The 20,586-nt window shown below is 36.0% G+C and overlaps 3 protein-coding genes across 4 annotated transcripts in view; all 3 read right to left on the bottom strand.

Annotated features, from left to right (window-relative positions):
* Window positions 1–741: 741 nt before the first annotated feature.
* Window positions 742–6,597, bottom strand: LOC144209469 (uncharacterized). Of its 2 annotated transcripts, none has more exons than XM_077735794.1 (5): window positions 6,236–6,597; window positions 5,745–5,810; window positions 5,503–5,662; window positions 4,201–4,333; window positions 742–971 (listed from the first exon to the last, which is right to left on the bottom strand). In XM_077735794.1, exons 2-5 carry the CDS (start codon window positions 5,762–5,764, stop codon window positions 835–837), a joined length of 450 nt encoding a protein of 149 aa, XP_077591920.1. In that variant the 5' UTR covers window positions 5,765–5,810; window positions 6,236–6,597; the 3' UTR covers window positions 742–834. The 2 variants fall into 2 exon arrangements, with proteins under 2 accessions (XP_077591920.1, XP_077591919.1); XM_077735793.1 differs by lacking the exon at window positions 742–971 and adding an exon at window positions 1,088–3,449.
* Window positions 6,598–7,184: 587 nt separating this feature from the next.
* Window positions 7,185–9,159, bottom strand: timm21 (translocase of inner mitochondrial membrane 21). Its single transcript, XM_077736070.1, has 6 exons — window positions 8,722–9,159; window positions 8,255–8,317; window positions 8,062–8,159; window positions 7,897–7,970; window positions 7,549–7,654; window positions 7,185–7,442 (listed from the first exon to the last, which is right to left on the bottom strand). Exons 1-6 carry the CDS (start codon window positions 9,035–9,037, stop codon window positions 7,350–7,352), a joined length of 750 nt encoding a protein of 249 aa, XP_077592196.1. The 5' UTR covers window positions 9,038–9,159; the 3' UTR covers window positions 7,185–7,349.
* A 1,220-nt stretch (window positions 9,160–10,379) lies between these two features.
* neto1l (neuropilin (NRP) and tolloid (TLL)-like 1, like) overlaps window positions 10,380–20,586 on the bottom strand; it is a 41,812-nt gene continuing 31,605 nt past the window's right edge. The window contains exons 7-11 of the mRNA XM_077736370.1: window positions 19,856–19,938; window positions 19,100–19,245; window positions 16,911–17,024; window positions 15,548–16,172; window positions 10,380–12,238 (exon numbers count right to left, since the gene is read on the bottom strand). Of these exons, the coding sequence (XP_077592496.1) occupies window positions 12,145–12,238; window positions 15,548–16,172; window positions 16,911–17,024; window positions 19,100–19,245; window positions 19,856–19,938 (1,062 nt within the window). The 3' untranslated portion in view covers window positions 10,380–12,144. The remainder of the gene's footprint in view (window positions 12,239–15,547; window positions 16,173–16,910; window positions 17,025–19,099; window positions 19,246–19,855; window positions 19,939–20,586) is intronic.

The raw sequence follows: 20,586 nt of genomic DNA, 5'->3' as shown, positions 1-20,586 counted from the left end.
GCTTTTCTCAATTGTACCAACTCATTTACCTAAGACTCTACTGCCAAATAGTGCAAAACACTTTTATTGACTTAAACAAACTAATGGGATATAGATATTAAGTACCAATGTACTTTGGCTGACCATCAACCAATAAAAGGGATCAGAATCCTATTAGAAAAAAGAACAAAGGGCCAGACATAAGCCAGGGGTTTTTAAAACTGTGACTTAGAACAATACACCAGAGAGAAATATCTGAGTTTGGGGATTCGAAAGAAGAGGTAGAATTTAGCTGTCTCGTCATGTGGGTGGTTTGTGTGTAAAAAAATTCACTTGCCTAAGAAAAAAAAGCACTGACACATTTCAATCCCAGCATCACCCTAAGGCAAAAGGTGGTTTGTTCATGGATATGCTAGAAAAGCAGACTCAGCAAAGGTTGTTTATGCAGTGAGGAGTGGAATGACCTCTCCATATCAAGCAAGTTCTAATTTTCTTTGGGTCGAGTCAGCAGTTCATTTTCAACTTAAAGGAAGTATGTAACATTTCTTGGAGGATGATTGATGTGTGAATTTTAGAGATGGTGGAAGATAGCTAGATCGAAAGAAATATGTACTATGTGAAAAGTATGCTTAAATCCATTTTAAATGGAAAGGCCGACAGTGAATGAGATAGGCAAAAAAATACTAACATGCTGTTATATTCACTACAAACATAAACCAAAAGGCTCTATTATCACCATCTATGAGAAAAAAAGGCTTTTACAAATAAAAAAAGAAATGTCTTACACAATGGCTATATTTCTGATGGAGTTATCGGGTTTAAAATATTATTTTTTGACATTAATCCCGAGTTACATTATAGATAGCAAAAAGAAACTAACCTGTAATCTGATCTTTTCCATTGAGAACTATCTTTTATCATGTGACTTGAATAAATAGGACTCGCCAATTTTGGAGCCCAAAGTTCCTTATTACAGTGATTGGTGGGGAAGACTAAAAAAAAGTGTTTTTCAGTGGTTAGGTTAGAGAAATTAGGTGTACTAAGCCCAACTTCTACTTTAACACATACAAAATGCTACTTCTAGAATTGTCAAAAGAAAAAACACGTCAAGTATTAAGAACAAGTTTAATGCAGGAGGTGCACCCCCCATAAAATGAAACTAAAATAAAACAATCCTACCCATAAATCCCAAAGCCACAAACGGATGAGATTCAACGCAATAGAGCTGTGTTGAGAAGCTAACATTGTGGATGTAAAGTTGATAGTGAAAAACAAATCCTGGCACTTGGATACAATTCTCGTCACGAGGCAGGCTGCATTCAAAACTAAAAATTTCACACTTCATCGCTCACATTTAAAAAAGGACCACACGACTGATTTGTCTTCACAATGCAAAACAGCCATAATCACAATTTAAACCTTTAATTAATTCGCTCTCAAATACCTGAAAGTGTAGATATCGCCAAAAGTTTATAAAAAGCGACATAACTTGAAAGTTGAAATGCAAAGAAACCATAATAATAAAAAAAAAAAAGAATAGTAATGATATTGCGACAGCTGAATTTGAGTTGACCACCCGTGGTCCACTTATAAGTAGACAAGAAGCCGTTAAAATAACTTGGCTACTTTTCATTTGGCAGGACAAAAATTCATATGGACTTAAACAAAAAAAAAGGCCTTTAACAAAAACTCAAATATATTTACACATATACATGTTAATGTTTTTTTTTTTTTTTTAATCATTACTGTCGGAATAGGTTAGATCGGGGTTGTGATTATGTTGAAGATCATGTCTGATTGTTTTACCAAGGCACAAAACCATAAGGTTTTTCCCCATTTCTTTCTTTCATTTTTTCTTTTAACACCCCTAAGTCCGTCAATACACAACACCACACATAACTCCCATGTAATAACACTCGGCAAACAAATTGATTACGATGGCACTTAGTTGGTTCAGTAAGCTGCATTAAATATATTGTTACAACACACACTTGCTCGTGTAGGGACCAATTAGCACATTATTGTCTGAATGTATATTAAAACAAATGTCTTCTGACAAATAGTTAAATGTGGCTTAGCTTGTATATAGCCTTTGTCAACACAGAAGGAATACATGGCAGAACTGCTGATCACAGAAAAACGTCAGGAAGGATATATCTAGTTCATTTTTTTAATAGTCAATGAACTAAATATATGGTTGCAATAGTTGCTGAGCTAAACCATTATTTGATTCATGTTTAACACTTGTTTTGTTGTGTTAGAGCACCCCGTGCAGACAGAAGCACTTTGCCTCTGTGGGTAGAATACTTTGTCTCAACACTAAGATAAATGCACTTACTTTCCACACTCTGGGTTTTTCTTCCGCTAGTAGAAGTAAGCAACCACACTGATTACATCACTTAAGTAAGAGTTTGAAATTGTGATATAAAATCCATAATGTACCTTTACAGGCAAGATTCTACACACTGTGGCAAAAGCAAAAAAAATACTTCTGATGCAGTAATTTGTCCTGAAATGTAACAGTTTTTATCATTCATTGACAGTCAAAAAGTTAACGTGGATTGCTGGACACCTTGAATTAGTGGCCAGCCAATCGCAGGGCACAAGGAGACGGACAACTATTCACGCTCACACTGACACACAAGGCAATTTAGAGTATTCAACCAGCCTACCATGTATACTTTTTAGATGTGGGAAGAAACCGGAGCACCCGAAGAAACCCCATTCAAGCCTATGGAGAACATGCAAACTCCAAGCAGGAAGGTCCAGACCTAGGATGGAAACCTTGATCCCAAAACTTTGATGGCAATGTGCTAACCACTCGGGCCTTTATGTAATTGTCTTCTCTTTGGAATTACTGTTGAGATGTTTTGAACGAATGCACTGTGATCAAAAGTCGTCACGGCAAAAGTGGAATAGAAGAAATGTTTTGTCTGTGGCAATCGTTCCCAACGATTTCAAAAAGAGGCGTGAAATGTGCAACAGTCGTGCTATAGTTGAATGTGTGAACAGTATTTCTGTGACTCCGCTGAAGCTTTGACATCAGAGCTGTTGTCACACGCATGATGGCTATGGGGCAAGTTTTGAGGCACATGGGCTTGCTGATGTCATTTGCTATAACCAATGCCTAGGAAGAAAGGAAGAAAGGCAACCCAAAATAGGCTTCAGAGACCACAGAACACACATGCAAGCTTGTGTCCATTCTGGAAGGCAGTATTTGAGAAAAAGAAAACTAGGATTGTGCATCAGTTAGCTAGGTGGGTTCTCGCGGTGTGACTCTGTGCGGATTGTTTGCCCTTCTTCTTGGCGAACTTGGGCCAGGGGAGACTGCGTGTAAGGGGGTGGTGCCTCACTGGAGCTACTGGAGTCCCCTCCCTCAGAGATGAGAGGCATATGATGAGAGGGCCGAGGCGCATCGGTCTCCTCGACGTGGGCACACTCGCTGTAGGGAGGGGGCTTCAGATCGTCCTCTGAAAAGGAATGTGCAGTTGGGATGAAATGTCTTGAGAACATCAAAGCTTTGGTGTAAACAGACATACTCTGAGGGCTTTGGTGTCTTACAGTAATGTGATTGTGGCAAGCACAAAAGAATATTTGTCTATTGGGCAACTGCAGATTCAATTTCTTTCGTCTGTACAGCTTAAACAAAGAAGCTGACTTTAGTGACTGTAATCAGATTGACTGATCTGGACTCGCCTTATCTCGCCTTGGAGTCCTTTGCCAAAAGGGAGCCGGGTGAGCTAATGATCGTGGAATGCTTCAAAGAGCAAGATAGCTCAAACATAATGAGGATACAGGGATGTAGAATAGTTGGTCAACGAGCAAATTAAAAGTAAATTATTATTTTTCAATAGATGTTGAGTGAGTACCTCCCCTAGTTTTCATAATGCACTTATGAAATTAGCTTAACTACTTGTTTGATCTTTTTTTTGTGTTAAAATTCTCCCATTTTCCATTGCATCAACCAACAATTTGGAACAGGAGATCCGGGGCTATGGTTACATTATTTTAGTTTTATGTCTTTAGTGTTTTATTAAATTGGTATACTTTGTAACAGCAAAATATAAGCTTTGCATTGCAAGAAAAAGGTGTGTACAAAAATATTGCATTTAAGTATTTTTGGTTGTCATGATAGGCATCTGGACAGGTACAGTACTTTAGTTGCACAGGGCAAATGTATGGAATTTAACTTCAAATGTGGGTGGACAAGGAGTGTCTTACCTCTAGAGACTGCATCGTATGGCGGTGGCATGTCTAGGTGAGAAATGGAAACGGTAGGTGGCACCGCTGTGGTGGGCTCTTCATGTGCCAGGTCCTCAGGCACACCATACCAGTTGGGCCAGAGTGAGGTTTGCTATGGAGGTAGGGGAGAAATTTAAATGTCAGTTACAAATTGACGTCTACTAGTGAGAACACACAACAGATACAGCATACAGTATGTGTGTTTAACTACACAATGTGACAAGAAATAAAGCAGTGGTCAATAGGTTTTACTACATACATCTTGCTCTTTTTCTACTTGTTAAAATACTTATTCTTTTAACACTTCAAGCCCAACTTTTGGAATTTCTGAAAGCCAAAATCTGATCACATTCTCACTATGAATGTGCTTACCTGTGAAAGTGTCAGCATTAAGTTTAGAATATACAAGATTTTGATTAATTAAAACAATGCAAAATATATGACTGACTGCGGTGTCCTGTTATGGCTATCGCAACAAGAGCGAAGGTGGAGAAAAACAGGAAATGCCTTAAATGAGTCAGACATGACCGTCTGAGTGTTGCAACTCACCAGTGTTTCCTTTAATCAAACTTTAACCTCAACTGTTTTCAGGCATTTATGTCAATGGGAAACATAAATTCATTTTAAAGTACGTAGTCAAATACTGATTTTCGCATGTAAAACACAGCTAAATATTACCCGACACCATTTTGAAATCAACTTCCTCAAAAAAAACAGTATTAGAATTGTGTAAGCAAAGCCAAACCACTTAGGAAAACTGTAACTTCCATTTGCAACTCAAACTAAATTTAGCCCGTACAAGACGGACAACACTATAAATGAAGGTATACAACTGTGAATTTCCAACTTCTAAATCATTTAATTTTATAGTGATGCCCCGTAATTCGGATGTGGTTGAGTGCTTTGCAAATTTTAATGCGAGGTGTGCATACTATAAGTAAAGCAAGACACCAAAATGTGTGGCTACAGTGAAGTCTCAAAGAGTAAAGTAACTCTTGAATGGTTAACCTCAAAAAGGATCGGGATGAGAAGTCATTTCTGACTTTGAAGCAAATAGAATGTGACAATTTCAAATGGTTAAAATGACTATTTCTTGTTATAATTATTGTCAATAGCAAACGTCCACTTCAAATATTGTATTGAAAACACCCTAAAGGTAATTGCCTTCATATTTTTTGGACTCCCTCTTACTCCAACAGATTACAAGCAGTTACATCAGTTTTCCTGACACCTATAATTTATTTTATTTTTTATTTTAAATACCATGAAGTTGAAACTTACACTCTGTCTCTCACACATCTGATGGAGGTAAGCCCTCCCTCCAACAATGACTATCTGGGCATTGCGAGGGTTACTCAGGTATGCAGCAAGCTGCCTCTGCCTTGAGCGGTACCAGCAAACGTAGAAGAATATCTTGATGATGATGAACACGATGACCACTCTGTGTTGATGAGGAGGACAGATAGGTTACCATGATTGCCATTTAATCTCAATAGTCATCTACAGTTAATTATCATACTCACATATACCAGTACAGCTCCATTTCGGTTGGACTCCAATCAGTGGGCAGTGGTTTTGGCTGGCAAACCCATTAATATCGTTATAATTGGGCAATAGCTTAGGCAATTGTTGACCAACTTTGAGTGTTGTCAGATGTCGACAGCTTCCAGCATACATTTCAGAAACAATCATTGAAAGCAAACAAACAAGCAAACATACAAACAACACCAAACTTTAGTCTTGAATCAACAAAAACACTAAAATAGTGAATTATAGCCAACCCTTCTGGAACACGCCGCCTATTTTGTAGAGCAGCCGAGAAAAATGTCACTGCGCATTCATTAGTAAATAATGCTTTAAAAAATATATTCTCAATTATGAAAAAATGGCAAACGCATATAGTAATAGTACTTGATTCCACGCAAAAAAAAAAAACAATTTGAATCAGCAAGCTAGCAACATAACACTTTGACCGATCACCAAACTTTAGTCAGAACAAGTAGGGAAGGCTTACTTTAATCCATTAGACGGCAGAAAATGGTTTAGTTAGCCACAAAATTGGGCCAGTGCCTGGCTTGCATCCTCTTCCTGGTTCGGTGATGTGACGAGCTCCGGGGAGCAGCTGAGGCAAAGCTGCCCGAAAAGCAGGCCACAATCACGGCCGCCTGCGCCTATCCTACCAATGTGCTGAAAAGCACCAGAAAATGAACAAATATTCTAGCAATTTCAATGCAGTCCGCGAGAATACTAGTGACTTAGTAGCCACAATTAGTCAAACTGAGACAAATGCGAATGAAATTTTTTAAAAAAGTACTTTTGGGCTAACGTTAAAACCCGGTGATCGCGACTAAGGCGTTCTATTCGAGAGGGGGCGGGTTTCAGATGATGCCTTCAATAAGAATCGGAAAATGCTCGATTTAACCACAGGAAAGACTGTGGGGAGCTAAAAAACAAACAGCTACTTCATTTATTATTGTTATTTTCACATACTACTACCTTCATTTTCTGTTTATCAATAGGAAAAACTCAATCTAACAACACTGAATCGGCAGGGGAATATTCTAAAACAATATGTATCATTCACGAACTTCTGCGAATGCTGCGGAAGTTCCCTAGGAAAAAATGTCAATATACAGGAAGTCCACACATTAGACGTTTATGGTCCATTTCTATTTTTTTTATTTTTTATATTCTCCACGGTGTTGTGATAATAATTGATCACATGTAAGCTTTGCCAAGCTTTAGTGGAAAAATTACTTATTTCTCATCTCATTCTCTGAACCCCCTTAACCTTATTAGGGCCGCGGGGGGTGCTGGAGCCAATCCCTGGTGTCTCCAGGCCAGGGGCAGGGGACACCCTGAACCGGTGGCCAACCGATTGCAGATCATAAGGAGACAGACAACCATACACACTTACACCCATATCAAACCAATATTTGATAACTACATCTAAATAAAAAAAATGTTGTTCAAAGCAAACCATTTTAATCACTAAACGCATATCAAATTTGTATACACAGCTATTTGCAAATTACAACTAATACAAAATATACAGTCACACCCTCAATTGTATTTAAACAAGGTGTCTTTTCTGAGTAGTCCTCTTATTTTACTGTTTGGTTTAGTTTTTATCGGTTATCTTCCACAATGATAGTACGCCTTGGGTAAGTGTCCATGTCCACAAAGATGTAGAGGAACTCGTATTTTCCAGATTCGGGATTCTAGACAGAAATAAACATAATGACAAATAATATTACAAAACAGTTTATAACATGGAATTGAAAATTACCCATATAAATTATTTAATACAAAAGCAGGACTACAAACCTCTTTTGATTCCGAGTGCACTGTGCCTTTAACACCCGGTTCAGCCCCTTCTATGTAAAATTTCAGTCTCATGTGCTTCAGTCCATCCTTCAGATACTCCCTATGACTACAGCGGAAATACACACACAGAAAAGTATTTCTTGTCTACTAATAACGCCCATAATGATCAAAAACACATCTGAAAAAAAGTTATCTCTGCTCAATCTTCCAAAATGATTATTCATTTATGACATCTGTTGTATTAAGAGATAATTCCTAGTTTTCCGTATTTTTAAAAGGTGATCGATTTCATCAAGTGTGAACCTGGTTCTGATTTTGCAAGTTTTGATTTAATTTTATATTCCAAACCTGACTTGCTGTCTTCTTCCTCGACGAGTCGTCTCACCGTAACACTTTATTGGTTCACCAAAAGCGCCTATTACCTGTAATTAAAATCAGCAAAATACTGTAAATAAACAATAATACAAAAAATGTGCTGTTTTCTTTGTGTGATGATGAAAAAATGTCAGTTACCTCTGGGTCTAATTTGACTTTGTTAAATGCTTTCCCATATACTTTATTTGGACTGGAGGAAGAAAATAGTTCTTGGAAAACCACGTATAGAAGACCACCTGAAATGCAGAGAAACAAGGAAGGAAGAAAATGCTGTGAAATATCGATTATATTGACAAATTATGCTTTCAATCTGTTGTGTTGTTATGTTAACCTGTCACTCCAAGCCCAATGAGTACAATGATCAAATAGGAGAAATCTCGGCCAGCTTCTTTCACTGCAAAACAAAATGAGTTATACTAGCAGATTATTTTTACACATTTTTGCCAGAACAGAAAATATGACAATACAGGCTAAATTAATCATGATTTTTTTCAGAACTGTCAGAAATTCTATACTACAGATGTCCATTGCATTCACTTAAAAAAAATCCCTGAATGTTTTTCAAATTAATATATTTTTGGTGGTTGTTTTTTAAAATATAATATAATATTTTTTAATAAAATATTTTATGTTCCTTTTTTTGTTTAATCAATAAATAAAATAAAACGGACTAAGATCAGGCTTCAAACATGAATGAATGAAGAAAAAAACAATCGTTCTGTCTAACATTGTAAATAAAAATAATTTAAAAATTATTTAAGAGATAATTTGCAATATTCTGTCCAAGCGCTTACCTACCTCTATGTGTCGCTGATGGCGTTGGGGACCCACTCTGGTTGTATTTGGATACTGATTTTTGTCCATCGCTTCGCTCCTGACTTTTACTTCTTAAACTAAAGTCAAGGGAAATCGATCTGTGTGGTTGAAGGAAATCATTCAGAGTACGACATTTACACGCGGGTAGTTCAAGCCTGAAGTGGAAGGTCATTTTCGGCACGGTTAAGTCTGTTCGGTGTGTGTGGAATAAAACATTGCCCGCTTTAAATCTGCTTTTCTGCGTCAATGTTGGCGTTAAATTGCGATGCAGGAATTTCAGAGTATGGACATACGCCATTATTGTTGTATAACTGTACAAGATTTAGATCAATGGCACTGTGTCATGCAAAAAAAAACAAATAAAATAACGACAACTAGCCTACAAATAGAGCGTGCGCCATTGAAATCATTGATAAATTATATATAAGTCTAGATGTCTCAAACGCAGTGAGCCAATCGCGAGTCTAGTCGGCCATCTTGCGTCAGAGATTTAATGAGGAGTGTGCTTTGAAATAGTTATTCCTTGCTTAATTTAAACCTAATTTTAAACCTCACGACCCTCGTGTGAATAGGTGATCCTGAGAATGAATGAATAATTTTAAAAGGCAGTTCTGGGGTCATGGGTTCAAATCCAGGTTAGTCCACCTGCTTGTAGTTTGCATATTCTCTGTGTGGGTTTTCTCCAGGTACTCCAGTTTCCTCCCCCATTCCAAAACATGCATGGTAGGCTGATTGGACACCTTAAATTGCCCCTAAGTGTGGATGTGAGTGTGCATGGTTGTCCGGGTAGCCAACAATTCAGGGTGTCCCCCGCCAATGTCCCGTAGTCATCTGGGATAGGCTACAGCACCCCCCGCGACCCTGAGGATGAAGCGTTTCAGAAAATGAGATGAGAATGTTAAAGTACCATGTATAGAAGTCGGCATGAAACCATTTCATGCCAATTTCACATTAACATTGCAATCTATTTATACATACTGTTCAAAATTATTATTTATTTATCTTATTGTACAGTAAATTATTAGTACTGTACATATAATGCATTGCTTATCTCCAACTATACTAAATTAGTAGATCTTGTTGACATCAGAAGACATCAGTAAACATTTGTTTATTGAAATATTCTGTCCAGCATTTTATTTATATTATCAAATCAATATGCAAATGGATCTCTTCAAATAAAAAGACAATGCAATCAATAATTAAGAATATACTAAAGAATTAAAATGCCCAGACATATGCTAGATATCATATCAAGACATGTTTAAGACAATTCACAACATCCCCTTATGTATAAATTGAAGCATGAAAATGATTTTAAAAAACCTGATTCTTGTATTTTTTCCCCCTTGATGAATAACTTTACATTAAAGGTATTCTCTGGTTTCAGTCTTTTTTTTTCAATGTTCCATGGCTAGTTCAACCTTGCCAGATGTGGTCCACAGGTAGTGTTCTGAAGCAAATAAATCACTTGTTGCACACATCACAGACATCACTCCTCCATCATAACACTGCTACACTACTCAGTCTTATTTCACTGAAGATTCACAAAGGAGAGAGACCTCCAAATGCTGTCAAACTTGGCAAGATGCAGAAGAATGATGCATCTGTCTGATGTATCTGTAGAGAAATGAAAACACCATTACTCAGAATCCATTTATTCCCCCCATAAACCACATATTTTATTCTTTTTAGTTAAATCTGCTACTCAGCCTGTTTTACTGAATTAGTCCACATGTACTCATTTTAACAAATTACTTCCAACTGTTTACTAGTCAATGAAGCAAATGTGTGGAGAGACACATGGAACATTATAGGGCTTTTCTATTATATTAGCCATGGACACTAATGAACTAAACAAGGAAAATAGATGTTATAATGACATTGACATTTCCCAAGAAGCTAATCTGCATCTAATAGTCTTGCCAATGTTGTTGTCTCATCACAACAATAATAAGGATAATTCTATTCAATCACTCAAATAATTGCTCTATTTGAAATACTTCATCATCTAATCAATTTTTTTAACTCTGAATATATTAGCAATTCCAATGCTCTTAAGATCTTGTATATTCTACTTCCATCTTGATATCAGTTATTATTAATATTGCAATAGGAAGAGAACAGGTAAGGGTCTACTTAAATGGAGTCATCTAAAGAAAACTGGGGCATAGTCACGATTCTAGAGGAAGCCATCATCTGTCATTTCATTTTCGATATATTTGCCCTCATTGGGGTCACATCTGTGCTGAAGTTGAATTCAGGTAAGAGGTGAAAACCACAGTAGTGAAGGCCACTTTTTAAAGAGAATATAGATTAAGTGTGGTTACATGGAATCCAATTCAGTAAGTTTTACTTTTAAAAATCCATAGATGAGTTTTATACATATACTGTTGAAATACATGTACCAGAAAGTCTCATATATGAATCATATATTTTACAGTATTATATGTAAATGTTCCTATTGTATGTATGTAAGTCACTATTTATAATGCCGGTTTAGAACAGCAAAACCAATATTATTATTTTTTTGATGATCCCTCCTAATGGATGTTTTACTTTGATAATCCCCCCCAAAAAAAGTCAAAGTCAATTGTCTGGTGGATTAATAAAAAATAAAAAAAACAGCAATTTTCATTTTGGACCGAGCAAATACTCCATAAAACAAAGAAAAAAACTGATATTTAAAAATAATAATGAGGTCTGTAAGTCATGCATGATACTGTATTTACCATAAAGTTCAACAAAACAAGAAAAAAATGTGATTTATTGTTATTTAATATAATTATAGTTACAAATCATCAATAAAACCATCCCTGAAGGATTGTTTGAATAATGTGGAAAACAATGCCACTTTGTCTGAATAGAAAAGTCTGGTTTAATACAAAGACATTAGTTTCCTCGGGTGATTCATGGGAGAATACTCGTAAACGTAGAAATAAAGTCTGTTAAAGAAAATGAATAACATTAAATAAATTACAGCGTGCAGTGAATTTTATTTATTAAAATATTTGTGGGTTGGATTAGTAGGTTCTTTGATAATTTCACATTCTAATTCTATTTCAATTTATATTAAATAAGCATGCTAAAGTGCTGCCTAACCTTGAATGGTTTTCAATATTATAAATTGTATTAATAAATCTATAAATCTACCTATTTGGATAATGCATGCTGAATTTAGATTATAAAAAAGTTTGTTCTTACTGACAATTGGAAGAAACACCCTAAATTTATTTAGTCATAAAACATAGGTGCCCAATTGTTTTCAATGGAGACAAAAACACAATTGAGCTGGACATAAATCTCTCCAAAAATGGAGAAAAAAAAACGTGTAGTCCTTTGTGCTCATCTTTGCACATGATCAAATCATTTCGGGTATATTTGCATCAAAGTGTCTCTTCAGCGTCAGCATCGTGCTGGTGTAAATGTCCGGTCCGCTTTGTCACAAGTCAGTGATGCCTGCTCACACTCATCCGGGACTTCACTACTGACAAGAAGTCTACACTATGGAGACAATGCAACACAATGTAGAACATAAGCACGTACACACACAGACATACACACACATGAACAACCTTTTCATGCTCAAAGACAAAGCAAGCTCACATCAAGGCTGAGAATAAATAACATTGGACTCTTTGAATGTTGACAGTAGGCACACATGCACAATCTAAGAAAAAAGAAACAGGAGTATTTATGGTCCCACCCAATTTTCCTCCAATTTTGATTTCAGAGCATCATTTAAACACTGTATTATAAAATAAAAATGAACCTGTTGAAAAAGATGAAACTAAGTGTATCTGTGTTATTTTGTAAAGGTATAATGTTTGATACATCTTTTGTATTACGTAGTTCTCACTAGATTGTGCTTGTGTACTTGTAAAGTTTTAAGCCAGTATAAAATTCATTGGGCCCAATAACATAATATTTAATATATATAATAGTTCTAATTCCTGACACAACAGAACACATGCAAAATTACATGTGACTTATATGCACATTTATATAAAGTTAAGGCCAACATGTTTTCAGACTACAAATGACACAAAAATATTGCAAAAGACACTTCTTATATACGTTATCGTTAAGTTTTGCCACCGTTATGTTTTTTTTAAATTGTGAAAATCACTCACATTCTTGACATTTTTCATGAAACAATAATTCTCAACATGCCAATGGACAATTACTAGCTTTCAGTATCTGGTGTTAATATTCAAAAATGCTATAGAAGCATTAAATTATCCATAGAAGTACATTTGTTAAATACATATCTGTTGTTTTATAGTACAATGCATTTGTCAGAAATCTTTAGATATTCATTATTTTTATATAATTAATTTTCCATTATGCCATTGGCTGTCCCCTGCCTCGTGCCAAGAGTCAGATGAGATAGGCTCCAGCACCCCTGTGCTACTTGTCAGGATGAAGTGGTTCCGAAAATGAATGAATGAGTCAAACTTTAACTATTAACCAATTTCTAAGTGTGGCCACCTGATGGTCGTCTGTCTCTCTGTAGGGTGCCTACAACTGAATGGCGACCTGTCTAGGGTGTAGGCGGCCTTTCGCCTGTAGTCGGCTGGGATAGGCTCCAGCAACCCCGACAACCAAGTATGGGTGGCACGGAAGATGAATAAATGAATAATTTCTACATCTAATGACAAAAAATAGAAATCTAGTTTGTGAAAATAGTAATAATAATGACCAGGGTATAATTCTCATTAAGCCTGAAAGTATTTTTGCAAATTATTGTGTCATTTCAAGCAAAAAATATAGATTATGTTAAAAAATATATGATTTTGGGTTTAACTTGATATATTGGCAATGCATGCAATAACATTTTGGTCTCACTGGAACATTGTTTAATTAAAATTTTTTTAAAAAACGGCATATGTTCTCACGTTTTACCCAAATTTTAGCTTTTAGATGATGAAAAGGATTATTAAATAAACCGGTAACAAAATGAAATAGAATATAGGTTAAGAAGTCCTTGCAAACGTCCATGCACATTAAAAACATCCACTAAGTTCAGAGTTTGTCCACAAAAGGTTTGAATACTGGCTACGGAATGTAACAGTCAAAAAGAACACCCAAAACAAAACCTATAAAAACATGCTGCAATCGCATGCATCCCTTATTCAAACAACGAAGCCAAATCGGCAAGACAATTACAAGCAAGAAAACATTCTGAAGATAAAATATAAATTAGAACATGCACAATAACATAAGAGGAAAATCATATACATCAAGCAAACTGTGCAAATGACAACAGCACAATTATATTCTGTATAAGAAGTGTGAAATGATGGGGGCTTACCTTGAGATTGTCTCTTAGACCCTAGTTGTGTTGTACTCTGATTCATGTTTGCTCAAAGAGCCAATGAGGCAGAACCTGAAATGTGACGACTTAATATTTTATTCCCCTTTTGCATAGAAACGTCAAACTGCAATATGTTCTGGTGTGTTCAAATTCTTCATGCAGATTTGGGTAGTAATAACATAGAATCAGAAGTGGTGAGGAAAAGTGCATGCGAGGATTTAAAAAATAATAAAGGATTTACTTGATAATTTACGAGAAAAAAATACCCAAATTGTATTTTAACATTAGGCATTGACTCTGTTAACAGTCAATGTAATATTTTAAAATGATTGAGTGATAAATGATTTGTGCCTGATTATGGTAAATCTTAAATTGCTTCAGGGCAACGCCGAGACTATATTGGCACATTTTGCCTGTTTAGCAAAATAAATGCAAGTGGGAATTTGGGTATTGATCTTACAAATAGATAGACTGAAAATCCAGAAAATATGTCTTCACTGAAGGATATGTTGGCAGGAGTAGCTACTCGCTATTTAAGGGTTATTCAATTTAAAGTGAATTTCAGGAAGGATTGAGACATGAATGGATTTTTTTTGTTGGTGTGCAGCCATAGAGGATTTCTGTGATATTTTAGATGGCATGTTTCTTCTTAAGCAGCTACTGTAGGTTATGTCAATTATAATTGATGCTGTGAACAATGGAGAGATCTAAATTTAAATTTGATTATAAACTACAGCAGCAAATGCATTGGTGAATTGATCAATAAAACACTTGTTGGCTGTGTTTCAACACATTTTGCACAACTTAATGTGCACATTGAAAATATTAGATAGGGTCCAAGACAGAACCTGCCCAAAACCAAAAACCTTTGTGTCCAATTTGGGTTAAAGTTTTTGGGGATTTAATAGTAATGCCAGGACAGACTGAATTTTTTCGTGGGTATCAAAATGTGGTCTCGAACCAAGACTGGTTTTTAATGTACAGCACTAATTTACCTTAGATTATTTTGGGTTTAATCTGAAAATGTGTGTCAAAATGTGGTCTCAAACCAAGACTGGTCTACAGTGTACATCACTAGTTTATATTATATTATTATGGGTTTAATCTGAAATGTCAAAATGTGGACTTGAACCAAGACTGGTCTTCAGTGTACAACACTAATTTATATTAAATTATTTTAGGTTTCACCTCAATTGTCAAAATGGGTATCAAAATGTGGTCTTGAACCAAGACTGGTCCTTAATGTACAACACAAAGTTACTATATTACTAAGACAAATATACATTCCTTCAAGTCAAACCAGCTTTTACGAAAAAAAAAAATCTAATTAAATGTTATGAAGGGGTTCAAATAAAGACAACAAAACATTTTAAAGAAAATTTGAGGAGAAAATGAAGAAAAAAAAGAAGATAATACCAAATAAAACAGGAATATCCCACAGTAAAATTAGAGCTGGTGCTCTTCCTTCATCAAAAATCTATAGATACTGACCGCTGTACTGCCTTTTCATGGCGCGAAAGTCGGTGGCTGGTGGTTGGAACTTCATCCATGTCGTCATCCAGATCACATCCGTTGTCTGCTCCCTCTTGTGAGTAGCTGTGCTTCATGACCAAGATGCTCCTCCGGTTCCCCCCGCTTGGCAGCAGGGGTCTCACAGACATGGGAGGCTGCGGGAGGTCCGCGAGCAGGCTTGCCGCAGCCGCATCCCTTGAGCTCAGGTTGCCGCGGCTCCCCCTTCCGCTGAGTGACAGCTGCGATATGTGGGCCGAGCCCGGGTTGGAGGACGAGCCACAGTGGTGGTCGTGGATGCAGCGCGAGGAGGCACGACGGAGAGCGTGGTAGTTCTCAAAGTCCTCTGCAAGGTCTACTAGGTCTGCTGAGGCAGCGGTGGTGGCGGCGCTGCGTAAAGTGCACAGCTCGTAATGAGGCGGCTCGAAGACCTCTTGAAACATAGTAGGGTCGAAGTCCTCACGCCGCAGGATGTATTTTTTGCGAGGTTGCTTAATTTGGACAATGACGGAAATGATGAGGAGGAGGAAAACGATGCAGCAAGTGACGCCAATGATGGTCCCGTTTGTGTTGTTTAGGTTGTCCAGGATGTTGGCGTTCGTCTTCTCTGTGTGTAAAGAGGGAGATGGTTAGAAAAGTGATTTGCATTCCATATTTAGTTCTAACAGCTTCATAGTGAATAACTGAATTTGTGAGTACATTACTTTAGTGTGCATGTTTTACATTTTGTTTCTTATGTGGTGGGCCTTTAACCAGTTTTGATTTCATTACAATTTGAGAAACATTTGTAATAATTCACAAAACAGAGGTAAGTGATCCGTTCAGGGGGGATGCAATGTATCTATAACAGCAGAATACCAAATTACGAGTCCGAAATGATCACTTATTAGGATCTTTTGCCTAGAAAACGCACCTTATGGAGAAGCAATACCAATTTCGTCAGACGCAGACAATTATGATGACAATTAGGCTTTTGTTGTTGATTATGACGACAAAGCCTTTGTCCGATTATTATTATTATTATTATTATTATTATTATTATTATTATTAAATGGAAATTGTAAAATATTTACCATATTTTCCTGACTCTTAACTCCCATTTTTTCATAGTACTTTACTCTACTTCAAGAGTTTGGATAGTTGTTCCGAATTGATATTAAAGAGAAAGACTAACAGATTTAGTAGTGAGATCAAGAGCAAATGTTTTGGGCGGTAAGATAATTCATTGTGACTTTTTGTCCTAAAAATAGTTGTGCGCACCTCTTGAAAAGATTCATACAAATACAACACGGTGACTTACTACCGGGAATTTAAAATCCAAATATGTTGCATTTACACATCTCACCTTTACACTGATTCTCATCCCAAGGGTATACACAATTCTGCTGGCCATTGCATACCAGTGTGTTGTTTATGCACATGTTACTGTGACAGAAGAAGGCATCTGGATCACATGGAGCTGCAAAAAGAGATGGATTACAATTGTAGAACACTTAAACACATTCACTGTATTGAAATTTAAAGAGGTTTAAAAAACCTCAAATGAAGCAAATGTCATCCGCTTGGCCACACAATCATAGAATATTTCACTTCAGACTGAACAGGGCCAAATCTGTAAGCTGCTTAAAAATGTGCAAATCAGTTGAAGGGAAGTCATTTGGAATTAATAAGTCTGTTCTCCCAAAAAATCAATCTGTCGTTTGTTTGGTCTCCTCACACTCATCTTCAAAATCAGTTTGACGTGATTGTGTTTGGTATTCGTCCTTGAGACAACATAACTCAAATTCACCCCTTTGTCATCTTCCAAATGTTAGTTTGGTGGTCATTGCTCATTGCCACAACAACCTTTTTGTCCTCAGCAAACACCTCATCCTTGTCTTTCTCCTTCAGTACGACCTCGTCACAACCATAAGTCAATCCAAGTTAGCAGTAACCCATCAAATGGACGTGTTCATAAAATCAATGTGCTAATATTATAGGAGATGTCGTCATCATCATCATCAAGATGCATATTATAAAGCCAAGGTGACCCTCTTTATTTGTCTCAATGGTCTTTTTTTTAAAAACTCAGGACTTTGAACCAATGCTTGAAATATTATCACTTTAGACACTTTAATGGTTTAACACTTGTGAAAGTTCAGTTTATGTTTTATCTTTTGGAGTTAACAAATGGATAGCATATCTGTCATGTGTCACATGTCATAGCTAACTGTTAATAACCAGCAGAGGGGGCCCAGTCCCTCTTCTTTATACCAGTGAAGCCTCACTTTATAAAACTAGATGCAGGTGAGACCAGGGAGTATTTCAGTAGACTATAGCAGACCAAATTAGTGGCTGAAAATATTTCGAGCATCTGCAAAAGACCTTGTGAGAAGAACAAAGAAGGGTATAATATTGATTTTTTTTTTTAAATATAGTTGACTATGCCATTCCAAACTCTTAATGTGGAGCAGTAGCATTTAAAAATGAGCAATGCTGGTTGGTTTTTCAAACCTTTGGGTTTTAATCCACAAAACTCGGCCAAAATGACAGAAATAGTTTAATTCTTGAAAAGTTCTTCATGCCTTAGTCCAAATAAAAAAGGCTTTACATTTTGGGACACCATATAGGTTATACTTTATTTGCCACCAGGCAATACTTTTTAAGCCTCATTTATATTACACAAGGTATATAAGTAAGGAGAGAAATTGTGTCTTTCCTTGACATTTTCTCGAAATGGTCATTTTCTAACTAACCCTTACGACAATAAGCAGAATGGGAAATAAATGAATGAATTATTCAGTATTCATAAAGATAAATTCACAGCTATAACCTTGTCATATAACACGTGCGAGAAAGCTAGACAAATGACACCACCCATTGCATATTACCAACATAACAACACTATTCTATACAAGCTTCAGTCACTTATTTGAAAATATATACTACATCGGCCCCTCAGTAGTTGCTGATGCTGTTCTGAAGACTGCTTTCTTTAGGCTGAGGCGTTGCCACGGCAACAGTGCATCTTAGTTTAAAAGGTCTCACAACCTAAATGATCCAAATGAACATTTCCTAATGAGGCCATTACAAGAGTGCACATTTAAAATTCATGCAGCAGCATACACTATTTTGGAATTTAAGCAAATTTGCAATTTTAAATATTCCTAATAGACTTTATTGTTAGACATATTTTTAATAAATATAACTATATAATAGACCAAACACATTTTATTTCAAATGCAAAATTGCACTTTTCTATGAGATATTTTTTTAACTGGATTTTTAAACTGGATTTTTAAACTGGATTTTTAAACTGGATTTTTAAACTGGATTTTTAAACTGGATTTTTAAACTGGATTTTTAAACTGGATTTTTAAACTGGATTTTTAAACTGGATTTTTAAACTGGATTTTTAAACTGGATTTTTAAACTGGATTTTTAAACTGGATTTTTAATCTGGATTTTTAATCTGGATTTTTAAACTGGATTTATTTTATTTTTAGATTAAACTATAAAATAATAAGTGGATCATGTCATGTCGTAGAATCTTACGTTCTTGGTAGGTCGTGAAAAGAATGCGGAAGCGGCTTTTCCGACTGGCCTCATCCGCCCACATCCGGATGACCCCTAGGGTTGACACCAACATGAGGTCATTGGCCACAGTGGAGCAGAACTTGCTCTTCAGATCTTCTACTGAACTAAAGAGGGAAATGAAAAGTTGAGAATTTGGTTACAAAAGTTTTCCATAATTTGGCATTGAATATTTAAATTGACAAAACCCAACCCTGAGGGAATAAACGATAATTAAATCATTTTTCCATTGATTAATTTTCTGATATGTTTATCCTCACAAGGCTTTTTTTTTTTAATCAATCATTAGCTGTATTGTTTTTGGGGCTTTACTGATTGAAAAAACAAACAAAGCAGTTTTCATTATTATCCACATAATAATACTGTTCAAAATTCAAGATTTTATGTTTGTCATTGTGTCTATATTAATTTGAGTGAAATAATTTACAACAATTGTGTTTGTATAAATAAATAAAAAGGTACATTCTGTAATAAATCAGCAGATCTGTGACAGGTCAAGATGGGTGCTGCTATTTTTGAAGGTCTTTAAACAATAAAAGTAAGATCTATCACTGGATTAAAGTAAAACATAAGACTATCAAAGGATATTACATTCTCCCTCTTAATGAAGAGCATACACACTGAGCATTTATGTTAATGTTATAGTACAATTAGGCCGGCATTATGCTATAAAGGCCCTATGTAGACATATTAAAAGGTTATTATAAAAAGACCTACCTGCCGCCGTCATACACTGCCACAAAGTTGCGCTTGCATTCATTGGAGTTGGCCATCTCATAGTCAAGAAAACGCAAGTAGATCTAGAAACAGACAGGTAAGGCAGAAGGAAACATATGATGAAAAATCTTACTATTGTAAAAATCAATTAATATTTTGGTAAGACACCGGTTAAGTATTAAGTATTTAAGATGAAACATATGATTTACATGAGTATATAAGTTAGTATAGAAAATGCAAGTGTTCTCTTTTTAATGTGAAGACACTCAGGTTTAAATCGTTTTGCAGAAAGTAGGTTTGGAAATTCAGCACTTTGTGATGTCACACCATGACTATTTTATGCAAGTCCCAGAGGTCTACCTTCATCCAAAATTGCTCGAAAACAAAATGGGTGGGGTTTAGCCTCCAGGTGGGCTTGCGTTCATCTCCTTGCCTAAAGTTAAGTCATTCACATTTTTTTTTTTTTAGCCCTTAAGCACAACAAATGTCCCAACAGGCTTCACAGGCCCACAGTTAAGAAACAATTACGACATCCTCTGGTCTCAAATCGCCACATTTTGGGCTGGAAACCAAAACTCATGTTTTGCTGGAGAATGGGGATTTTACACTGATCTTTTTTCCTGAATGTGGCCAAAAAGAATGTGTATAATGAGTCGCACAGAGTAGCCAGGTGGGTTTGTGGGTTTAAAAAAATTAAAATGTAATTTTGGTTGACTAACAACAGGCTTAAA

The sequence above is a fragment of the Stigmatopora nigra genome, chromosome 16 (genome assembly GCF_051989575.1).
Source record: "Stigmatopora nigra isolate UIUO_SnigA chromosome 16, RoL_Snig_1.1, whole genome shotgun sequence".
Lineage (NCBI taxonomy): Eukaryota > Metazoa > Chordata > Actinopteri > Syngnathiformes > Syngnathidae > Stigmatopora > Stigmatopora nigra.
Note: the sequence above shows the minus strand (reverse complement) of the source record. Positions and strands in the feature narration are given on the sequence as shown.